The 24,475-nt window shown below is 41.0% G+C and overlaps 1 protein-coding gene across 1 annotated transcript in view; it reads right to left on the bottom strand.

Annotated features, from left to right (window-relative positions):
- Window positions 1-24,089, bottom strand: part of LOC120534775 (NACHT, LRR and PYD domains-containing protein 3-like) — a 104,267-nt gene extending 80,178 nt beyond the window's left edge. Inside the window, exons 1-3 of the mRNA XM_039762355.1 lie at window positions 23,986-24,089; window positions 20,089-20,240; window positions 1,176-1,347 (exon numbers count right to left, since the gene is read on the bottom strand). Of these exons, the coding sequence (XP_039618289.1) occupies window positions 1,176-1,260 (85 nt within the window). The 5' untranslated portion in view covers window positions 1,261-1,347; window positions 20,089-20,240; window positions 23,986-24,089. The remainder of the gene's footprint in view (window positions 1-1,175; window positions 1,348-20,088; window positions 20,241-23,985) is intronic.
- Window positions 24,090-24,475: the final 386 nt, after the last annotated feature.

Genomic DNA, 24,475 nt, shown 5'->3' with positions numbered 1-24,475 from the left:
GTAAAGTATTACACATAGGAAGTAAAAATATTAGGTTTGAATACACAATGGGGGTCTGAAAATCGAGAGTCCACCTTATGAGAAGGTTTTATGAGTCATAGTGGACTCTAAGCTATCTACTGGCAAACAGTGTTCAGAAGCCATTAACAGGCTAACAGAATGTTAGGTTATATAGCGCCTTGATGTGTGCAGTACAAGTCCAAGGAGGTTATGCTCAACCTTTATAACACACTGGTGAGGCCTCATCTTGAGTACTGTTTGCAGTTTTGGTCTCCAGGCTACACAAAGGACATAGCAGCACTAGAAAAGGTCCAGAGAAGAGCAACTAGGCTGATTCCAGGTCTACAGGGGTTGAATTATGAGGAAAGATTAAAAGAGCTGAGTCTTTACAGTTAAACAAAAGATGATTAAGAGGTGATATGATTGAAGTGTTTAAAATGATGAAGGGAATTAGTCCAGTGGATCGCGACTTGTATTTTAAAATGAGTTCATCAAGAACACGGGGACACAGTTGGAAACTTGTTAAGGGTAAATTTCGCACAAACATTAGGAAGTTTTTTCTTTACACAAAGAATGATAGACACTTGGAATAAGCGACCAAGTAGTGTGGTAGACAGTAAGATGTTAGGGACTTTCAAAACTCGACTTGATGTTTTCTTGGAAGAAATAAGTGGATAGGACTGGCGAGCTTTGTTGGGCTGAATGGCCTGTTCTCGTCTAGAGTGTTCTAATGTTCTAATGTACACCTGAACAGACACTGTAATATTAATTTAACAAACAGGAATAATTTATTTCACCCATCAATGTCCACACAGACTCCTCTAAGTCAGCACTCACTGATCAGCTGATACGAGTACCATTTAAGCCCCTACAAACACATTGCAATGTCATAGGAACTTTCCTGTAGAGCAGATGGGGAAAAACACAACCTTCTAACTGGAAAAAGCTGCAAAAAGTGGCAATCAAAATCAAAATTCTAGGAGCAAATGTGAAGTGACAAAGAACAAACCACAGAAACAACATTCCAATATAGTGAGTGATATGAGCAAGCAGTCCATCCACTGGACATTCACAAAGCAAATCATAAATAAAGACAAGGCATTCTTTATGTGAAGTACAACAGTTCTGGAAGAAGTTTTTTAAAATCAGAATGAGAATTTACACGTTTTTCTCACCAGAAAAATCAGCAACATCTTTGTCAGATCTTCTTTTCCTGGAGATCAGTTTAACAAACTTCTTACTCAAGTTGTCAACGCTCATTTTTAGGTTGTCTAAGTTGAATGTCAGGTTGTTTCCTTTGAAGGCTGCTTCTCTCTAAAATTAATATGACATCTCAGTGGGCAGAGTCTGTGGAAACAATGCAGAATGGACATTAAAAATATAAATTAAAACAATAAATAAACAAAAGAGTTGTGCAGGGGAACAGCAGATTCCTCATTCATTTGGACATGACACACTGAAAGATTCTGATCTTCCTGTAAGAGTCCACAAACCACCAGACTTCAAGACACTTAGCAACAGTCTCAGTAACTTAACTTCAGTAATGAATGTGAACCTCTGAGGGGATTAACCTCCATTAGCCTCCATTGGAGGAAAGCCTCAGAATGAAGTCTTGAGATGAGGCACCTTTGGGACACATGAATTCAATGGCAGTATCCTCTGTTGATAACCTTAAGGGTGTTGCAGACATACTGTATGTTGTATATTTGTTAACATGCAAGCACATAGTAATAGGAGATTGTCCTTACATAATATGATGATCATAACACACCTGATAATTAATAAAGCTATGCAGTTTGTTGTTGCCATATCTTTGGTATCTGGCACATTACTATGATGCTAACAACATCACTTTTAAAAATAAATTCAGAAGAAAGAGACTTTTCAACAACATCAAGTGTTCAGCAGGCAGCCAATGTAGCCCAGCCAGGAAGTACAAAGTGCTAATAAGAATTGGTCCACGTCAAAAATCTGATAGTAACGTTTAAATTGTGTTGTCATCTCAGGAGATCACAGAGACATGAACTGCAGTAATCTTAGTAATCACTAAGGGTGGGCCAGCAAGAGTCTTTACAAGGGATGCATCTTGATGAAGTGGATGAAACAATTCAAGGAGCTGTAAAAATGTAGATAAAAAATCATCCACTGCAGATGAGACAGCAACAGAAACCTCTGGGGGACTGGGGTCACAGTGCTAAGTCTGAATGGAAATCAAGCAGGAAATGTTAAAAGCACTTCATATTGTTAGACTTGCAGACAATGGTGACCTTTGAGGAGTGGATGGAGCACTTTCAAGAGCTCAACAACATGGTGGATTTGATGTCCTCAGAGGAGGCCGTGTCCCATTGTTTGAGGTTGGGTAAGACAAGAGCACTGGATGTGACCTGTTTGGAGAGGTTGAAAGTGGTGGTGTTGTCTTGGACTCGGAGTGCTTAGTAATTAGCTAAACAAACAGGCTTGATGGACTGAATCGACTCCTCTCATTTGTCAAATTTCTTTATGTTCTTAAGTTTAGGATAAAATGAAAGGTGGGCACAGTGCCTCGACACTCACAGGCTGGTGTGGTGTTCACATTACAAAACAGGATTACAAGATGCTGTGTACCAGTTACAATTGATACTGAAGGAAAGTCTGCATCTTAATAATAATGCATTAATGATACATACTGTATGCATTTAGCTCAAAAATTTTTTTAAAATGGCACTGACACATTTGTGAGACACACGTATACCAAACGACCACTGACGGCAATGAGAAGTTAGCCGAGTACTGGTGTGTTAACATATTTGTTAGTTTTAGAATATTATCATTTTTGTTCTGAATTGCTTTCTGCATTAGGCATGATATGTAAAACTGTATCGATATTTTTTTATTATTTTTGTTGCATTTCCTTAATGCTGATTTTTGAATTACATATGAAGACAATGGCTCCACTGCTATTCCCCTATGGCTGGAAATCACGTCAGGTGGTATCAGTACATTGACAATTCTTAAACTGGTGGTGTGCTGCGTCGTGTGTCCAAATGCCTGGACACATTACAAGTTGTCTTGTGTCTTTGTGAGTTTTCTGATGACTTAGGTTATCATCATTTTTGTGTGTTTCTTGTTTATTTTGCTTATCAGTGTCTTTTGCCTTTCTGGCTTGTTTTGATTTTTAAATTCAACTTTCTCCTGGACTACCTCATATTTGTAAAATCAGCCATTTTCAATCATGGAAAAACATGGCAGTGTAATTGCTGTCAGTCTGATCAAATCAAGAAATTACAGTCAATGTAAAACACAGCGGTGAGGATAAAAAACAAAAGTAAGACTAGAAAGAGCAGAGCTGCAGTGCTGGCATCATTTTACAGTTCTGATTTTGACACATAAATCTTTACAAAATATAAGGGATGGCCAGCAGCCCAACCTGGCTGGGACACCCTAGGAATGGAAGAATGGGGGATCGCTGGACACATGGAGCACTTCTGGGCCAACTGCCACTACTCCAGGAGTCAGAGACGGGAGAAAGGGAGACGAAGCTTGCAAGGAGGAGTGGAGGTGAAAAGAGAGAAGAGAAAGAAAGTTCTGTGTGCTGTAGACTGTGCTGTGTGCTTTTTATGGTTCTGTTGTGGGGAGTGAGGGAGAAGAACTTCCCCAAGTATAATAAAACATGTGTGTTGCTGAACTTGTGTCCTGGTCTCTGTTGTGTTGGGTGTCTTTGGAGTTCTATAGTCGCTGGAGGTCACAACAGATTATTAATGTCTGCAGGTTTGAAGAAGTCTGTCACTATAAATGCATTAGAGGTTGTTTTTCTTTTATGTTCATATCACATTCTGAGCTTGTGATATAAGATAAATAGGTAATTAAACTGAAATTGTGAAATGAATATGGAGGAGCTGGGACATTTGATTCATCTGGTGGATTAGACTGAAACATCTAATCGCTTTCAGGCTTAACTGACTTCTAACAGCTTCCATTTGTGTAGAACAGGGGTCTCAAACTCCCGTCCCCCGGCCATTTCCGGCCTCCCGTCCCCTTCCCACCGGTCCACATATGACATCAACAAAATAACGCAATCCTGTCCGTGAACTGTAAATTTATTTAACTAGTTTTGCCTACTTCCCTCGTTTACTCATTTAAGTCCAAACTAGTTTAAAAATAATAATTTTAAATTAAATTTATTTTTTCAAATTAACGTAAATCTTTCAGTTCTTTCAATTGGTGTGCAGTTTTTGATAAAAAGAAAGCAAGTTAATTTTTTTTTAGCATTCATTTGCTTTGTTGTCAATAAAAAAGATGTCTCTTTCCAAACCAAAAAGGAAGGTGGATGATGAGCACAGACAATTTCAAGAAAGATGGACATTACAGTATTTTTTGTGGAATCTAGTGGAAATGCCACCTGCCTTATATGTAAAGAAAAAGTCGCTGTTTTGAAGGAATATAATCTCAAACGTCATTACTCGACTAAACACAGAGATCAGTTTGACAAGTATCAGGGAGAAGAGATGGAAAAACTAGCTCTGCAGCTGCACAAAGGCCTGAAATTACAGGAAAGTCTTTTTCACAAAGCAAAGAAAGATACTGATGGTGCTGTGGAAGCAAGTTATGTGGTGAGTGAGTTAATCACTAAGGCAGGGAAGCCATTCACCGAAAGGCAGTTTCTTAGGGACTGTATGTTAAAAGGCACTGAAATATTGTGTCCAAATAAAATGGACTTGTTCAAACATATCTCCTTATCAGTAAATACCGTGGCAGAGTGAATATGTGAGTTATCAAATGACATTTATGATCAGTTACGCAAGAAAGCTAAAGTTTTTACTGTGTACTCCGTGACGCGTGATGAAAGCACCAACAAAACCATTACTGCTCAACTAGCTATTTTCAATAGGGGTGTTAATTCCCACTTTGATGCGACTGAAGAATTGTTAAGTGTATGTCCGATCCACGGCTGTACCACAGGAAATGATATATATCAGCTTCTGTGTGACGTGATTGAGCTTACTGGTTTGCCATGGAATAAACTGGTAGGCATCACCTCAGATGAAGTCCCATCTATGAAAGGCCAACAAAATTAACTGGTAGCATTGGTTCAAAAAAATTAGAAGAGGAAAAAACTGATCCAGCAGTAGTTTAAGAAGCACTGTACCACAAATGCTTAAAATCTGAACATGTCATGTCTATTGTTCTGAAATTTATTAATTATGTCAGGTCAAGGAGTTTACAGCATCGCCAATTCAGAGCCTTTTTAGAAGAAATTGAGTCAACTTATGGGGATATACTGTATTTTACTGAGGTGCTCTGGCTCAGCAGGGGAATATCCTGAAGAGATTTTTTTTGTTAAGAACAGAGGTGAAAAATGTCATGGTGGATGGCAGAATGGATGCTCCTGAGTTGGAAAATCCACAATGGGTCATGGACCTTGCTTTCTTAGTGGACATTACACAGGTGCTGAACATACTTAACTTGAACCTCCAGGGCCCTGATAATCTCATCACAGCAGCTTATGAAAGTATGAAAGCCTTCACCACAAAATTGAAATTATGGAAAACATAGCTTTCTGATAGAATTCTCCCTCATTTCCCAACATGTAGGTCTTTTGTGGAGGATGGCTCAGCATTCAGGAGTTGTACATATACATATTAATCACCGTTTTGCTGACTTTAAGTCACGGGGGTCTGCTGGAGCCAGTCCCAGCCAGCACAGGGCACAAGGCAGGTAACAAACCCTTGGCCCACCACAGTAATTGTCACTAATTATTATTAATATAAGATGAAGAATTTATCAATAGTGTGTGCAATCAGTATTCTGAATTACACACACCCTTCACTGATGATAGTTCCAAAATAGACCTTAAACTAAAGATTGATTGCCTACTAAACCAGGTAACTCAAAGGAATGCCTCCTAAGTACTTCCAGTAAAACCTGTGAGGCTATCTCTGTATTTTTTAATCAAAAAATTAATGATATTAGAAATAACATAGTATATCCCTCCAACACTAAGGATCCTCCTAAACCCCAGCATTCTGTTATAAACAAATTAAACTCTTTCACTAGGATAGATTTACCTGATTTACAAAAAATAATCTCTCAATTAAAACCCTCCACCTGCATCCTTGACCCGATACCAACAAGGTTTTTCAAAGTAGTATCAGGCGTGCTAAGCGATAATGTTCTTGACATAGTAAATTCGTCATTAGATACGGGGGTCTTCCCAGACTGTCTTAAGACTGCTGTAGTTAAACCCCTTCTTAAGAAACATAATCTTGACTCCTCAGTTTTTGACAATTTTAGACCCATCTCTAACCTGCCCTTCTTAAGTAAAGTTCTGGAGAAGGCAGTCATTATGCAGTTAAATGACCACCTCAATAAACCTGCTATTCTTGATAAATTTCAGTCGCGTTTTAGAACAAATCACAGCACAGAAACTGCACTCGTTAAAGTAGTAAATGACTTGCGGGTAAATGCAGACAGAGGCCATTTATCTGTTCTCATCCTCTTAGATCTGAGTGCTGCATTTGACACCATTGATCACAACATTCTTAGAAATAGCCTTAGTCAATGGGTGGGCCTCTCTGGCAGTGTCTTAACACTAGAATTACCAGAGCCTACGAAAAAACTTGTAATTCCGTCCCACCTTAAACTGCTTCTTAAATCCCTTCACACCTCTCCGCCAGCGCCCTTTGTCTTCTAAATGTGCTGATAAAGAGAAGCCGGCTATTCCATCCCCCCACCAATTTAGAACGTGCACGAACTTCTCTCAGCTCATGCCTTGATTGAGTATCTGGGAGTGAAGTGGAGTTTTAGAGTGAAATAATAGATCGTTGTTTGGAACACACGCATTTCATGTCTGTTCCGTTTCTACAGTAATCTGTGTCAACACATTGTTAAAACAGAAACTTTTTTTATATTCTAGTAGTAGATGACAAAATGTAGGCATAAACTATATAATGTTTGAAGCCTGAAGTCCAAATAGCAAAGAAACATTTTCACAAGAATAACACAATTGCACTTTTATTCAAACATATAACTGCAGAAAGAAAAGCCGCCTTAACATGCGACATTGACACCAGTTTACTATAACTGACTCCGTGGTTCAATAGATACAGCCCCCACTTGGGAATCAAGGGGTCACTGCGCTCCTCCCTTTTGAGAAGTAAACTGTTCTTAGTCTTACTGTTTTAGAATAAAAACATACATTTGATTTCAGTCTGTAACAGCCGGTGCAATTTATGATCTTTGTAAAGGTTAGCTTTTTTTTTTTATTCACTTTTCACTCTCTCAGTCGCGTTCAGAATCAATCCATACAACCCCATCTGACACGGCTGTTTTCACTAAAGACGCGCTATAGCTCTGCAGTGTACCACGATGCATACTAACGCCTCCCCCTTCAGTTTTATTGAGTGTTCCTGCCAGTCCCCGCATGTTGCTGTATGCTTTTTCTTTTGCACCCCAGGACATGCAGAAGAAAGAATGGTAAAGACCAACTTCGGCGCTATATGCAATCATCAGACACTCCCCATCTGCCCGTGTCGTTCAAACACAGGAACATATATTGGTGTAAAAGTATAACAAAAGTGCACTTTTATTCAAGTGCACTTTTCCATCGCCTTTTCCTGTAAGAAGCAGTGTACACACTTCTCTCTATGCTGTGGTTTCTATTACACACCTGAAAGAAAGAGACAATACATATGAACATATCCAGCATACAGCAACATGCGGGACTGGCAGGAACACTCAATAAAACTGAATAAAAAGAAAATCAAGTGACGGTGAGATACGAAGAAGGCAGCTTCGCCAGCGTCTGTGTGTCAGAACCGGGGGGGGGGCGTTAGTATGCATCGTGGTACAGCACAGAGCTATAGCGCGTCTGTATTCTGTTTCTTTTGTACTCCAGGGCACGCAGAGGAGAGAATAGTAAAGAGCAGTAAGTTCGGCGCTATATGCAATCATCAGACACTCCCCATCTGCCCGTTGTTTTGTTATACTTTTCAATACTTTTATACTGCTCAAACGGGCATGCTCAAAAAATACACGTGTAATGCCACGAAAAGTGCACGCAGACACTTCATTTCGCAAACAAAACAAGTGCACTTTTATTCAAAACTACCTGTATAACCGAAGAAAAAAGAAAGCAAGATACAGTAGGCGATTGATACGACATCTTGCATGGTGCAATGCTAAGAAGTGAAGATTTTCATTCCGTGCTATATAAAATCATCACATTCAAATATTAACAGTTCCCACACACCCAAGGACCGTCCTTCCTACATTTACGACACGTGTACTTGTTGCCGTGTACACACCTCTCTGTGCTATGGTTTCTATTACACTGAATGAGCACCTGACACTGTACTTTCTTCCCTGGGGGAAGGTCCCGCATCAGAGAATTTCCAGTTCCTGCATAAATTCACACCCGATCTGACGCTGTTCGTTTTCAAATAATATTGCATTAGTGCATTATATTTTCACATATATTGTCTCTTTCTTTCAGGTGTGTAATAGAAACCACAGCATAGAGAGAAGTGTGTACATTGCTTCTTACAGGAAAAGGCGATGGAAAAGTGCACTTGAATAAAAGTGCACTTTTGTTATACTTTTACACCAATATATGTTCCTGTGTTTGAACGACACGGGCAGATGGGGAGTGTCTGATGATTGCATATAGCGCCGAAGTTACTGGTCTTTACCATTCTTTCTTCTGCATGTCCTGGGTGCAAAAGAAAAAGCATACAGCAACATGCGGGGACTGGCAGGAACACTCAATAAAACTGAATAAAAAGAAAAGCAAGTGACGGTGAGATACGAAGAAGGCAGCTTCGCCAGCGTTTGTGTGTCAGAACCGGGGGGCGTTAGTATGCATCGTGGTACACTGCAGAGCTATAGCGTCTTTAGTGAAAACAGCCGTGTCAGATGGGGTTGTATGGATTGATTCTGAACGCGACTGAGAGAGTGAAAAGTGAATAAAAAAAAAAAGCTAACCTTTACAAAGATCATAAATTGCACCGGCTGTTACAGACTGAAATCAAATGTATGTTTTTATTCTAAAACAGTAAGACTAAGAACAGTTTACTTCTCAAAAGGGAGGGGCAGGATCGAACCCGTGACCCCTTGATTCCCAAGCGGGGGCTGTATCTATTGAACCACGGAGTCAGTTATAGTAAACTGGTGTCAATGTCGCATGTTAAGGCGGCTTTTCTTTCTGCAGTTATATGTTTGAATAAAAGTGCAATTGTGTTATTCTTGTGAAAATGTTTCTTTGCTATTTGGACTTCAGGCTTCATACATTATATAGTTTATGCCTACATTTTGTCATCTACTACTAGAATATAAAAAAAGTTTCTGTTTTAACAATGTGTTGACACAGATTACTGTAGAAACGGAACAGACATGAAATGCGTGTGTTCCAAACAACGATCTATTATTTCACTCTAAAACTCCACTTCACTCCCAGATACTCAATCAAGGCATGAGCTGAGAGAAGTTCGTGCACGTTCTAAATTGGTGGGGGGATGGAATAGCCGGCTGCTCCGAGCTTCTCTTTATCAGCACATTTAGAGAACAAAGGACGCTGGCGGAGAGGTGTGAAGGGATTTAAGAAGCAGTTTAAGGTGGGAAGGAATTACGAGTTTTTTCGTAGGCTCTGGTAATTCTAGTGTTAAATTGGTTTGAATCCTACCTGGCAGGGAGAAAATTCTTTGTGAGTTGTGGTAATTATAACTCAAAGACACATGATATCCAATATGGTGTTCCACAAGGCTCCATCCTGGTCCACTGCTCTTCTCAATCTACATGCTTCCGTTAGGTCAGATTATCTCAGGGCACAACGTGAGCTACCACAGCTATGCTGATGACACACAGCTGTACTTATCTATAGCACCTGATGACCTCGATTATCTTGATTCACTAACACAATGTCTGACTTGTATCTCAGAATGAATGAATAGTAACTTTCTCAAGTTAAATAAAGAGAAAACTGAAATCATGGATACAATGAGGCTATTAGAAATAAACTGGATACATTAGGATTAAAAGTCAAAACGGAGGTAAAAAGCTTAGGGGTAATTGTTGACTGTAACCTGAATTTTAAATTGCATTTTAATCAGATCACTAGGACAGCATTTTTTCACTTAAGAAACATAAGTAAAGTTAGACCTCTTATATAACTGAAAAGCCGCTTTTCCACTGCATAGTACGGCACGACACGGTTCAGTACAGCTCACTTTTGCGGGGTTTTCCACTGGGAACAGTACCTGGTACCTGGTCCTTTTTTTTGTACCACCTCAGCCGAGGTTCCAAGCGTGCCGAACCGTTACCAAAATGTGACGTGTAAACTCTGCTGGTCACTGATTGGCCGGAGAAAAACTACATTACTGCGTCACTGGCTATTCTTTTCTTTAAAGGTACAGACACGCGGAAGTTTCGAAAGTTCTCCAGCCACTGAGTGTTTGTAAAACCGGGAACAATCACATCCCACCACTCTGAAGCACGGTTAAATGTCCAAACAGATGGTCTGTTGCGGCGACTTTTTTGCAAAATGTGGAAGATCTGTAATATACAGAATCAGCATTTTAATGTTACACTGGCAGTTAAGTTCATTTTATGCTTTGCAACAGTGATAAAAGTTAGCTAGTGATGTGTTTTTTTTAGATGCTTAACCTTGCGCGTTATCAAGCTAAAGTGTTGTCGTTGTCTGCGTGTTGTTGTAAAAGTTCCACGGTGTCACTGCAGTAGAGGCGGCGCAACTATAACGACACGTGAATAATCCCGCCCACTCTAAAGCGGTACTAAACTGCAGTCGAAACGCAAATCGAGCTGAACTGAGCCGAACCAAGGTGAGCTGTACTGAACCGTGCTGTGCCGTACTATGCAGTGGAAAAGCGGCTAAAGATGCTGAGAAATTAGTTCACGCGTTTGTTTTCAGTAGACTAGATTACTGTAACGCACTCCTCTCAGGACTACCCAAAAAAGACATAAATCACTTGCAACGAGTGCAGAATGCAGCTGCTAGAATCCTAACTAGGAAAAGAAAATCCAAGCGCATTTCTCCAGTTTTGATGTCACTACACTGGTTGCCTGTGTCATTCAGGATTGACTTTAAAATTCTGCTTATGGTTTATAAAGCCTTAAATAATCTCGCTCCATCTTATATATCAGAGTGTCTGACATCTTATATTCCAAATCGTAACCTCAGATCCTCAAATGAGTGTCTCCTTAGAATTCCAAGAACAAAACTTAAAAGAAGTGGTGAGGCGGCCTTCTGCTGCTATGCACCTAAAATCTGGAATAGCCTGCCAATAGGAATTCGCCAGGCTGATACAGTAGAGCACTTTAAAACACTGCTGAAAACACATTACTTTAACATGGCCTTTTTATAACTTCAATTTAACTTAATCCTGATACTCAATATGTTCAATTTCCTCATAATAACTATTCATGGTGGCTCTAAAATCCGTACTGACCCCTACTCTCTCTTCTGTTTCTTTTTTCGGTTTCTTTATGAAGGTGGCCTGCGCCACCTCCACCTACTCAAAGCTTCAAGATGCTCCAACAATGATGGATGGATTAAAAGGCAGAAGTCTACGTGACCATCATCATCAAGTCCTTCCGTGAGAACCCTAAATCCAAAGAGGACTGTTTCATTTATGTGAGGTAGAATGCCCAGAGGGGACTGGGCGGTCTCATGGTCTGGAATCCCTACAGATTTTATTTTTTTCTAGAGCCGTCTGGAGTTTTTTTGTTTTTTCTGTCCACCCTGGCCATTGAACTTTACTCTTATTCTATGTTAATTAATGTTAACTTATTTTATTTTCTTATTGTATCTTTTATTTTTCTATTCTTCATTATGTAAAGCACGTTGAGCTACTGTTTGTATGAAAAGGTGCCATATAAATTAATGTTGTTGTTGTTGTAAACAGTAGGAGTGCATTAATTATATAGTATATTAAATAAAAAGGATTCTCACACAGTCTGTGACTGTATTATGTTTTTCTCTTAATGCTTTATTTTTACTGTAATATTCATGTTAGGTGAAATGGTGACCCTCCACTGGTGTTGTACGACTGAATGTGAGCTGGTGCACTGGTCACAATGGCTCCCTCATGACTGCAACACACAAGGTCTGAATCCTGCATTCTAGACACTGCCAGAGCAATGCTTGCACCTTCTAACCATGTCGCTGTCTAGATGTGCATGTTAGATGATTTGATGGCCCTTACAGGTTGGCTTCAGTCTACACAGGCAAAATGATGCTTTGGTTTCAAAAGTACAAAAGTAATAACAAGAGGCCTCATGTATAAACAGTGTCTATGCACTTCAAGGTGTATAAAAACTAAACTTGGAGTAAAGACACATGCATTTTCACAGCACCCTCACACCGTGTGTACAAAAGTTTCTGCTCAGTTTTGCAAATTGGCGGCACCCAGCATCAAAGCAGTGCTACTCTTTCTGTGGTGTGCTTTTCTTTTTTAGATTCACATTTATGATGCAGGTTTTATCAAATACACCGAAAAAAATTGCATATTGTTTACAAATTTAATTCACTTGATTGTATTCATTCTGTAACAATTTAATGGTGCATGGAATGGCCAAACTTTCCCAACTACAAAATTGCTTTAGCATTGTTAGAAGACATCACAAATGGAAGAATCAGAAGAGGGCACATATTTATAGATGATGATGACTGGTTTCTAAGTTGATTTCCATTTCCAACAGCTACCCTCTTGGAGCTGTGAGCTGAACTGGCACTGGCTTTAACAAAAGCAGACTTTGAGGAACTGAGCTGTACCTGCTCCTTTGCAAGTTTTGTCCACTCTTGTGTTCTAAGTCACAAGAACATTTCAACATGAACTGGCTGACCGATCAGGTACTTCACTGATTGTGCGATGCCAGCTGTACAGGATGGTATTATCTGCTTGTCATCCAGATATACAAGATTTCCTTACACTGTGGTTGAATGGGCAAACATCAAAGTGCAATTCACAGCAACATCCGGTTTTCCAAATGTAATCGGAGCGGACATCTGCATGCACATTGCTATTGGAACGTGGCTGAACAAGTTACATCAGCCAGGGATGAATGACCTAAAGAATGAACTGGCATTACATCATCTATAGCAGGAGTGCCTATAAAAAGGGTACGTTTTGCAGAGTTGCAGGTGCTTGTTTTCCAACTAGTGGGGCAAAAGGCAAGCAGTCCTTTTGAGGATAGCGAGTCACTTCAAAGAGCCATGTGAAGAGTAAAGGACTGATCCGCTTGGCTCCTTCAGAGAATGAATTTGCTTATGTAGAAAGCATTTCCACTCTATTAATGTGCTGCTCTATAGTCCACAGAAAGTGTGTTGCATTGTTCCAGCATGTAGCGAGCTGCATAATGTGGCACACAATCATGGCTTCCCCTTACCTGAAGAGATGCACTTTGACCCTGACCCACCAAATGTTCAGCCAAATTGGACAGCATTACAACTTCGTTTGAATGAAATTAGCAGAATGTTAAAACAGGTAATCCAATGCAACATTTATTTTTTAAACAGTTCATTTTAATTGTGGTCAATATCACATAGTACAGCGCTTATATTGTATATTGGCCACATCTCTTACAGTCAACTGTTACATTTTGAGACTCCAGAACAGCATACATCAGCACACAGCCAGATGGTTGCCCAGTGGGCATAGCAGCATCATCACTGCATAGATCTGCGTCCTAGCCCTGCATGTCAGCTTTTGTAATATTGTCTGAAACAGAATAAACAGACGGCTGGCTGCAACTTGCCTTTTCACATCAACTTTGATATCTGACCACTTCTTTTTTATTTTAGGCACTGTGTGACTTTCTGAACTTGAACTTTCAAGTGTCTCCACCACTCAGCACCCCTCAATCAACTTCCTTTTGTTGTTTATACCACTTCTTAAGATAACAAATAATACATTTTTCCTTGCCTCCACTTCACATTTGCTGAAATTCATAACTGTTGTATTTTTGAGGGGAGCTTGTTGGTTGACATAATATAACATTTATTTGCAGAGATTATGAATTAATTAATCCATTAATCAATCAATTGATTATTCAATTATTAATTAGTTAATTAATTAAATATATATTTTACTTTCTATCCATCTTCAATTCAGACAAGGCACTTATCCATGAACAGGCCTTCCAGGCCCAGGCCTAGGCCAAGGGGCCCAAAGAGCAGGGCCCTTATGAAAAGCTAAACACAGAATTAAATTAAAAGAATTTGAAAACCCGGGTAATATTGCAGTTCTAAGGGTCTTTCTTAACTAGAAAAAGAAAATCCAAGCACATCTCTCCAGTTTTGATGTCTCTACACTGGTTACCTGTGTCATTCAGAAATGACTTTAAAATACTGCTTATGGTTTACAAAGCCTTAAATAATCTGCTCCATCTTATATTTCAGAATGTCTTTCACCTTACACTCCAAATCATAACCTTAGATCTTCAAATGAGTGTCTGCTTAGAATTCCAAGAGCTAAACTTAAAAGAAGTGGTGAGGCGGCCTTCTGCTGTTATGTACCTAAAATCTGGAATAGCTGACAGATAGAAATTCTCCAAGCTAATACAGTGGAGCACTTTAAAACACTGCTGAAAACACATTACTGTAACATGGCTTTCTCAGAGCTTCATTTTAGTTTAATCCTGATACTCTGTATATGCATTTAATTATCAATATCATTCCTGATGGCTCTGTAAACTGTACTAACCCCCTACTTTCTCTTCTGTTCTTTTTCTGGTTTTCTGTGCCACCACCACCTGATCAAAGCACCGTGATATCCCTACATTGATGGAGTGAAGGCCAGAAGTCCACATGACCGTCATCATCAAGTTCTTCCATGAGGACCCCGAATACCATGAGGACTGATTGAGATCATTGATGTTAGGTAGAATGCCTAGAGGGGGCTGGCTGGTCTCGTGGCCTGGAACCCCTGCAGATTTTGTTTTTTTCTCCAGCTGTCTGGAGTTTTTTTTTTTTTTGTTTGTTTGTTTTTTCTGTCCTCCCATGGCCATCGGACATTACTTTTATTCTATGGTAGTTAGTGTTCCCTAATTCTATTTTCTTATAATTTTTTCTCTTTCTTCATCATGTAAAGCATTTTGAGTTACATTATTTGTATGAAAATGTGCTATAGAAATAAATGTTGTTGATGTTTCAGAGCTCTCATTAAATGTGAGCCCCCTGAACCACAAATATTGCCTTTTCTTCTTTATAATGGCTCTATGGATGTCTTCAGAGTCACCTCTTGTCTTTTGTTTGTCCTGTATTGTAACACAGTAGCATAACAAACTTGGCTGTTTTCAGTATTGTCCTGTGCTGAGGTGGTCAAGTCTGTCTTGAGCTTAAAATGTTTAGCACTGACTTGATAAGATGTGTCATTGAGTGACCATAACAAACACTTCTAGCTACCAGTTTCTTTTTCCATACTTTCAGAGGATTACCTCCAGCAGCCAATGAGGATTTACAATGCCTGTGTGTACATATCAGGATCCAGGGCACACAGTGTTTATACAGAATTCACAATTTTTACTTCTATTGAAGGGTGAGATGTTGACCTAGTTTAGAATCAGAGACTGTCATGGCCACCATCAGTTACAACAGAGAAGATATGAGCTGAGGTATTCATTTCTCTTACTGTGGCTATTGGGCTTGTGACGGTCCGGGTTAGCTCCACACTACCTACAGGCTACTACAGGTGGAGTGGTGGCTCTGAGGTTAGGGATCTGCACTGGCAATTGGAAGGTTGCCGGTACGAAACCCGTAAATGCCAAAAGGGACTCTGCTCTGTTGGGCCCTTGAGCAAGGCCCTTAACCTGCAATTGCTGAGCGCTTTGAGTAGTGAGAAAATAAATGCAAAGAATTATTATAATTACCTGTGCCATCCGGGAGCCTCTTGAACTCTGATCATCAATAGTGATAACTGAGTTATGCTGGGCAAATGAGGACATACACATGGAACAAGGTGTAGATACAAAGGTGACAAGTGCTTTTATTAAAATCAATTCAATCAGTGCTCAAAACGTGCAGTGCTTCCAACCATTAATCAATAAATAGTCCATACAACAGTGTGAACGTGGAGGTTAAAATCCAATAAATAGACCTTTAAAACTGAGGCTAAAAGAAGCAGGAAACAGTCCTTTAAAAAAAACTCAAGAGCCCATGTGCATCCTTCTAAAACCAACATCTCCCTGGATTACTCTGTATGGGTCTCGCAGCACGGAGAGACATCAACCAGCAGGCACAGACAACCCTCTGATCTGCTCGCGACCCTGATGCCAGTTTGTCAGCATCTACAGGTCGCCTCTGAGCTTCACTCACTTTGACTCCTGCTGTCATCCCCAGCTTCGTGGGGGAGTCATTCTGGAGAATATGGTTGCTTCTGCTCAAAGGCTGCTCAGCAGGTGCAACCCTCAGCCCCGTATTGAGTGCCAGCCACACACTCCATCCTCGGGGCTCCATTCCTGTCTCATGGAGTCTCATTTTATTTGTTTAATTGGGTGTAGGTGTGACAAACCATTCCCTCCAAAGCATGAATGAGGCACCTGACTGATCCTCTCACTTTTGCACATGTGTGCACGCAATCAATCACCACAAACAACCCCATAATGAATTGCCTGTTTTGAGCCTTCACTTCCCGGGACGTGATTATTTACTTAAAAAATGTCCTGTACCACAAACAATTCATCACTTTAGGTGACAAAATTTAAGAGAATTCTAATACCTGGTTGCCAGTCAAACATCTAAAACTGCATCAATCATAGGCCTTCTACTTTATTTGTATGCATTTAAGACAAATATGTTCTGAGATTATACGTTTAGAGGTAAGATAGATATAGTCACTAGTGGAGAGTAGCATCATGTGGATTAGCAAGTAAGAATTTCACTGTACTCTGTATAAGTGACAATAACAATGCTATAAGTTCTATAAACCAGTACACCTGCAAACAGCTTCTTAGACAGTGCCACAGATTATGAGGGGGCACCTGCCTTTATAAATGATATGGAGTTAAATATCCACTAAACAGAAACATATGAAGGAATGGCTAATGGAAATTATTTGTGATTTTGTATCAGCAAATCCAGACTCTTCTGAAACATCAAGCGCCGGCCCTTTCAGAAGGCTTCAAAGATTAAAAGATTAAATCAGCAGGTAAACAAAAAGCTAAACATAAGAAAGAAAAACTTTCTAAAAGATGAAGTGGTCTGCAGAATGCACTACCAGTCTCTTCATTTTTTTTAAAGTGTCCGTGAAAAGAGTTAAAGTTAGCTGAACACCAAACTAATGTTAACAACAAAGCAGAACCTTTACTAGCATACAATGATGAGTCAACCTCAAACGTCTTCACCACCAGCCACAAAGTTATAAGAAGAAGTGAAGGATGACAGTCCCTGGTATTAGAGCTCAACTGACTCACCATTTTGACGAGTTCTAAAAATGACAAAGTCTGGGTGTGCGAGCCGTTTACAGGCCTTGATAATAGTTTGTGGCTCTCCAGGATCGCTCAGGTCCAGCAGCAGTCCTTTGTGTTGTTTATCTGCACAATCCTGTGGTGCACTGTGCTTTCAGCTTTAGCAGGGACAGGCTTAATTCAAGTGAACTAATGAATGATTATCATGATTGCTAGTGGGGAAGGAAAGCAGCTGAACGATGATCATGTTACTTCCCTTCTCATGCAGGTTTTTCACTGTACTTATTTTATTACATGGCTCTTCATGTAATCCTAATGCAAATTATTATTGTGTAAATGATGTAGTATGTGTTATCTATTTAGCTCCTATAAGTATGCTATTAGATTGTGTTTCCTGTCCTACAGATAAAAAAATATATATGTGTGTTTAGTTGAACAACCCTTTTTTATTGGACATGTCTACAGTTTGGCTCTGGGCGGCTGCAGGGTTTGGAGGAGTTGTGAGCCACAACATCTCATCAGGCCCAGTGGCCAGTGGACCTGAGATCCATCCCTGATTCAAGCTGTTGCTGTTCTTGTATGGAATTCCTGAAAAAAGTGTCAGTGATCATGAGCCATAATTGACATCTAAAGTATAAGATGTTTACAGAGAAAAACTTCATTAAGTATATTATGTCTTCTCAAGAGCACACACCTATAGATGGCTCAGCAGAATAATAATAATGCTACATTTTATTTATTTGTAGGCGCCTTTCTAAAGACTCAAGGCCACCGGACAATACATAAAACAAAGATTATAAACAAAAGTAAAATACTAAATTTTAAAGTAGACAGGGCAATTGAAGTCAAAAAGAAAAAGCAGTCTTAAACAAATGAGTTTTAAGTTTAAATTTGAAAGTGAAAATGATTCAATATTTCTAAGCTCAGGTGGTAGTGAGTTCCAGAGCTGGGGGGCAGAGCAACTGAATGCTCTGCTCCCCATAGTGGCAAGATGGATGAAGGGGACGGTCAAGTGGATGGAGGAAAAGGATCTAAGGGTACGGGAGGGAATGGCAACAAGGAGGAGGTCAGACAGATATGGATGGGCAAGGTTGTGGAGAGCCTTAAATGTTAACAGTTGAATTCAATGCAGAACTTAACAGGATGCCAGCAAAGTTGCTGCAAGACGGGAGTCATATGGTGAATAGAGGGGTTCTAGTAATGATGAATTCTGGACCAATTGAAGCTTATATAGAGATTTGCGAGAAGGACCAAAGAAAAAGGAATTACAATATTTGAGACGAGAAGTGACAAAGCTATGAACAAGGATAGCAGTGGTGTGGGGTGAGGGAGGGGCGAATACGATTAAAGTTACGCAAGTGGAAATATGCAGACTGGCAGATATTATTGATGTGGGACTGAAAGGATAAAGTACTGTCAAGGATGACAACCAGACTCTTTAACTGTGAGGAAGGGGAGACAGAGGAATTATCAATAACAAATGAAAACTGATCAGTTTTGGATAATGTTGATTTTGTACCAATGAGGAGAACCTCAGTTTTGTCACTATTTAATTTAAGAAAATTTTAAGAAAACCAGGATTTAACTTCTGCTCTGCATTCAATAAGCGAGGAAGGTGGAAAGGAAAGAGTAGGTTTTCTAGTGAGAGTGGAAGCTAATGTTATATTTACAAAAGATATTACCAAGGGGAAGGAGGTAAATAGTGAAAAGGATAAATAATAATAGTAATTCTTTACATTTATGTAGCACTTTTCTCACTACTGCAAGCACTTTTCATAGTGAATACAGAGTCACTTCAACCACCACTAATGTGTAGCATGCAACTGGATGATATGAGGGCAGCCAAGTGTGTACCAGTACACTCACGACGCATTAGCTATTAACTTCAACTTTGTTGTCATACAGTATGTACTCAGTACAATGAAAAATCTTTATTAGGTGGTGAAGAATTAAGAGACATTTAGCTAATTTGACAGATTGGATGATTAGGGGGCTAGAATGACTAGGCCAGGATGAGCAATTTAGCCAGGATACACCCTGACCTTTATGTAGAATGCCCAGGGATCTTTAATGGCCACAGAGAGTCAGAAACTCAGATGTACATCTCATCTGAAGGACGGCACCATGTTTATAGCACAGTGTCCCCATCGGTGCACTGGGGCATTGGGATTCACATTCATACCACACGGTAAGTGCCAACTGCTGGCCACACCAAAACCTCTTCCAGCAGCAACCCAAGTTTTTCCTAGATGGTCTCCCATCAAAGTAATGGTCAGGTCTGAACATGCTTAGCTTCAGCTGGCCTGTTTCAAAGTGCATCAACAAAAAGTCAAATGACTGCAAGGGAAAAAGAAACTATCGCACTACAAAAGAAAAACACAAAAAAAAAAAACCCAAAAAACTGAGAAACATAATAACATAAGAAATCTGACAAACAAGAGGAAGCCATTCAGTCCATCAAGCCCATTTGTTTAGCTAAAAGCTGAGCTGTCCTAATAACTCATACAGATTCTTCTTAAAGGTTGTGAAGGTTTCTGCTTCAACGCCATATCCTGGTTGTTCAGTTTCCCACAACTCTTTTCATAAAGAAGTACTTCCAGGCTTCAGTCCTAAATGCACTTTTCCTTAATTCTACTACAGTATGTGGTTCACCTCTAAGTTGAAAGAATTCTGCTATATCTACTTTATCAATACCTTTGAGAATTTTGAAGAGCAGGGTTAGGTCCTTACACAGTCTCCTCTACTCGAGACTAAACAGATCTCAGTCTCAGAGGCTGTCACGGTAGGACATGTCCTTAAGTCCTGGGAGCCACCTGATTGCTCTCATCTGCACAGCTTCAAGTGACCTGGAAATTATTGATATTTTATATAAATATTTTATATATATTTTTTTATTATTTATATTAATGTTTTGGACATCCATGCCTGGGAAGGTTCTGGAGGTGGGAGAGGTGCTCATGGTGCCAAATCAGGTCAAGTGAAGTTGGGAACTATGCACTGGTACAGTGTGTTGCCGCACCCACTACACATTGAAACAGCTCGGGATCCCACTTTGCAACCCCCCAGGCAGACACGCAGTCCAGTCCCACCCTCCGGAAATGACGCTCTATCTGCTGCAGCCAGGTGTTACGCTGGCGACCCCTTGGCCTGGTCCAGCCACTTCGGTCCCCAACAATGAGGACCTTACAAGCCGAATCACCCTCGGGGAAATGCGTCACATGGCCGTAGTGCCGTAACTGACACTCCCTCACAATGCAGGTAATGTGCCTCATTTGGGACTCCATGAGCAACCGCTCATTCAATACAAAGTCAAACCAATGGTACCCAAAGATTTTCCAGAGATACACAGTACCAAAGGAGTCCAGTCTTTGTCTCAGGTCACTGGATAGCATCCATGTCTCGCAAACATATAGCAAGACAGGAAGCACCAGGACTCTAAAGACTTGGACCTTCGTCCTTTGCATAGATATCTTGAGCGCTACACACTACTTTCCAGTGACCTCATGATCCCCCATGCTCTCCCAATCCATCTACTGACTTCACAGGAAGAGTCACCAGATACATGAATGTCACTGCCAATGTCAGTAAACCTCTCAACAAGGTCAACACTCTCTCCACAAACAAACACACCACTGATGGCTGTGCCCAAGAGGTCAATAAAGGCCTGATCTTGGTTTTTATCCAGGATACTTGCAAGCCCAGACACTCAGAATCCTAACCAGATTAATCCAGATGGTGTGTCACTTGCTCACAGATTCCTCTAAAAAAACGCCTCTTTATCTGCCCTCAGAGCCCTCGCAGCCATCCTTCTCAGTTCCTGGTACAGACCAGAGTTGCCATTGAGCCGCGTGCTGCGACTCTTCTCCATGATATCCAGGGTGCCCTGCAAGTTGAAACACCTCCTTCTGGGAACACCGGTAACACCAACACAACCCTCAGCAACCTTCAGGGTCTTGTCACGGAAGGTCTCCCCCATCACATTAGGATCGGCCGTTGTACCCAAATCTGCAAGTTCCTCATACAAACTGTGTGCAAACTCATTAGAAACAGCCTGGTCTTGGAGTCTGGCCAAGTCCAGGCTCATTTTCCTAGCAGGTGGTAACCTGCTGGACCTAAGCTGGATCCTAAGAGTAGCAACAACAAGTCTGTGGTCACAATTCACAAACTGGGCACTTCTGTAGACCCTGCAGTTTTTCAGGGTCTATCCACGAGGATGTGATCGATCTCCTTCACCGCAGCACCAGCATTGGAGTACCAAGTCCAATGATATGGTTCTGGGCACTGGAACCAGGATCCAGCAATTCGCAGCCCCTGACCTTTTGCAAAGTCAAGGAACATGGAGCCACTTTCACCATGGTCACCAGACCCATGGGGACCGAGACAATCCTCATAGCCAGCCCTGTCAGTGCCAGTGGCTGCATTGAAATCACCCATGACCAGAGTAGTGTCACCTCATGGGCATCCATCAACCACAGAGTGAAGCTGCAAATAAAATGTCTCCCTTGCCGAGACATCACTCACTGCTTTCGGAGCATACACTGAGACAACAGACAACGCACCCAGAGAGTGCAGCTAATTGAAAGGAGTGACATCGGACACCATCAGAAGAAATTAATCCACTACAGCAACAGCTACTCACTGAGTATGACAGCCATCAGACCGACCAGACCAATAAAAGGTGTATCCACCTACAGAGATCTGGCCAGTCCCTGGTCTGCGCACCTCAGAGAGTGCAGCCACTGAAATGCAGAGTTTACGCAGCTCCTCTGACAGCAGAAGAAGATGATCATCTTGCCAGAGAGACAAGATGTTCCATGCGCCCACCAGTATGGGCCGCCTCAAATTTTGGACCCGAGTGCTGCAGTGCAGCAGGTGATGCCTCAGCACCACATGGTGTAAGATGCTCTAACTATTTACTTCTTTATGTTATAAACATTAAACTTTAAATTGCTACAGCTGACACATCTGGGAACACTTCAGAGGTGAAAACACTGCCCCTGCATTGCATCAACTGTGAGTGCCTAGTTTTATTTCTATTTTGGCAGCAGTTTCTAAGCAAAGTAATGTTGAAATGTTCTATCACATTTGAAAAGTTGCATGTCAGGTTTTAGTGAAAAAATAACTGTCCTTCTTTTATTAATTGAATAATAAGACTTTTTTTGGTGTTCTCCACCCAGGCAGAAATTGCTGAAAATTGCCCTCAGGGTGTAGGAGTAGACAGATTGGGAGAGCCTGGGGGGTCATGAGGTCGCTGGAAAGGGGTGTGTGTTGCTCCCGATATCTATGCAAAAGGACGAAGGTCCAAGTCTTTAGAGTTCTGGTGCTTCCTGTCTTGCTATAAGGTTGCAAGACATGGATGCTATCCAGTGACCTGAGATGGAGACTGGACTCCTCTGGTACTGTGTCTCTCTGGAAAATCCTTGGGTACCATTGGTTTCACTTTGTGTTGCTCATAGAGTTCCGAATGAGGCACATTACCTGCATTGTGAGGGAGCGACAGTTACGGCGCTACGGCCATGTGGCTTGTTTCCCAGAGGGTGATCCGGCTCATAAGATTCTCATTGTTGGGGACCCGAGTGGCTGGACCAGGCCAAGGGGCCACCAACGTAACACCTGGCTGCGGCAGATAGAGGGTAATTTCCAGAGGGTGGGACTGGAACGGGTGTCTGCCTCGGGGGGTTGCAAACCGGGATCCCGAGTTGTTTCGTCGTGTAGTGGGTGCGGCAATGCACTGTACCAGTGCATGCTCCCCAATGTGACTCGACTTGACTTGACTATAAATGCCCTAAACTGATACAGCATGACTATAAATGCCCTAAACTGATACAGCATGCTTAGAAAATCTTCAATGTTGAGCTTTCAGCAGGTTGCTGTCTTGTGACCAGAATCTCACAGTGAAAATGCAGACCTATCAGGATTAAAATCACTCAAAGCATCAGAAGTTGAAGTCAGGTGGTGAATTAGACTTGGAAACAATTAAAGGGTAGATAAAATACACAATTCCAGAATAAAACATTGAAGAAACAACACGATTTATATAACTCATATGTAGAGATGTAAACGTGGACATTAAGGATACCAGCGATGATAAAGGACTGGTGAGTAGGACAGGACTGCTTTTGTTGTCAGTCTCAGAGCTGACCACTCATCACTGGCTCTTCATTTGAGGTTCAGTTCAGATCTAACAATCCCACCCTGACTATCACCCTGACCTGATCTGCTGTGAACTTAACAAACCAGATGGAGTCGCCTCTTTTAGAGATGCAGACTCATTACGTTTTTCAAAATTACAATTCAGATTTAATCAGACAATTGCAATCCTTTACTGTTGGTGAACTTTGTGCTAAGTAACATCAGCAGCAGCAGTTTGTTAATAAAGCAGTAAGCCGCGTCATTTGTCACATTATATCCAACAGAGCTGACACAACATGACATACTCGGCTCTAGATCTCTTTTACTGACATTTGCTTACATCCTCTGTAGCACCTCGCCTCCAATCCTACCAGCATATCTATGCCATCCTTAGTGCCACTAAAAAACCTCCAGCAAATCAAAGAAATTCCAGAACAAGAATTGAAAGACTTGACTTACAGCAGTGAAGCAGCAGCAGACCCCTCGACTGTGGCAGGTGTTGTCAGCTGTGAGGCCGCACCTCAGACCACAGCAGGACTCGGCTTGTCTGTCAGCTCTCAAGGCTGCTCTTCTCCATTCCAACAAACTGAAATGAGGAAGTGCAGTCTTGTGATTAAATTAAATTAAAAATAAACAGGAATGTTGTCTAGTGAGTCCTCATCAGTTCCCAGGGTGCCACTTTCCCAACCAGTGCTCCTCTTTCACACTCCTATCATGGATGCTATTATGATGGTGACATTTGTACGTTTCTTTGGATCCACAGTGCTAACAGAGTGCTAACTGTTCGACCAAACATCATCCTCCACACAAAGAGACCCTCGTCCAGCAGTCATTTTGAGGCCTGCTGATAGACATGATCCCTGCAGCTCTCACTGAATGTAGCAAGTGACTCTTATAAAGACACCTCAACACAAAGAGTCCTGCACATGAACAACAAGACTGAGCTCAT

The sequence above is a fragment of the Polypterus senegalus genome, chromosome 8 (genome assembly GCF_016835505.1).
Source record: "Polypterus senegalus isolate Bchr_013 chromosome 8, ASM1683550v1, whole genome shotgun sequence".
NCBI classification, from domain to species: domain Eukaryota; kingdom Metazoa; phylum Chordata; class Cladistia; order Polypteriformes; family Polypteridae; genus Polypterus; species Polypterus senegalus.
This window is presented reverse-complemented; position numbering and strand designations above follow the sequence as displayed.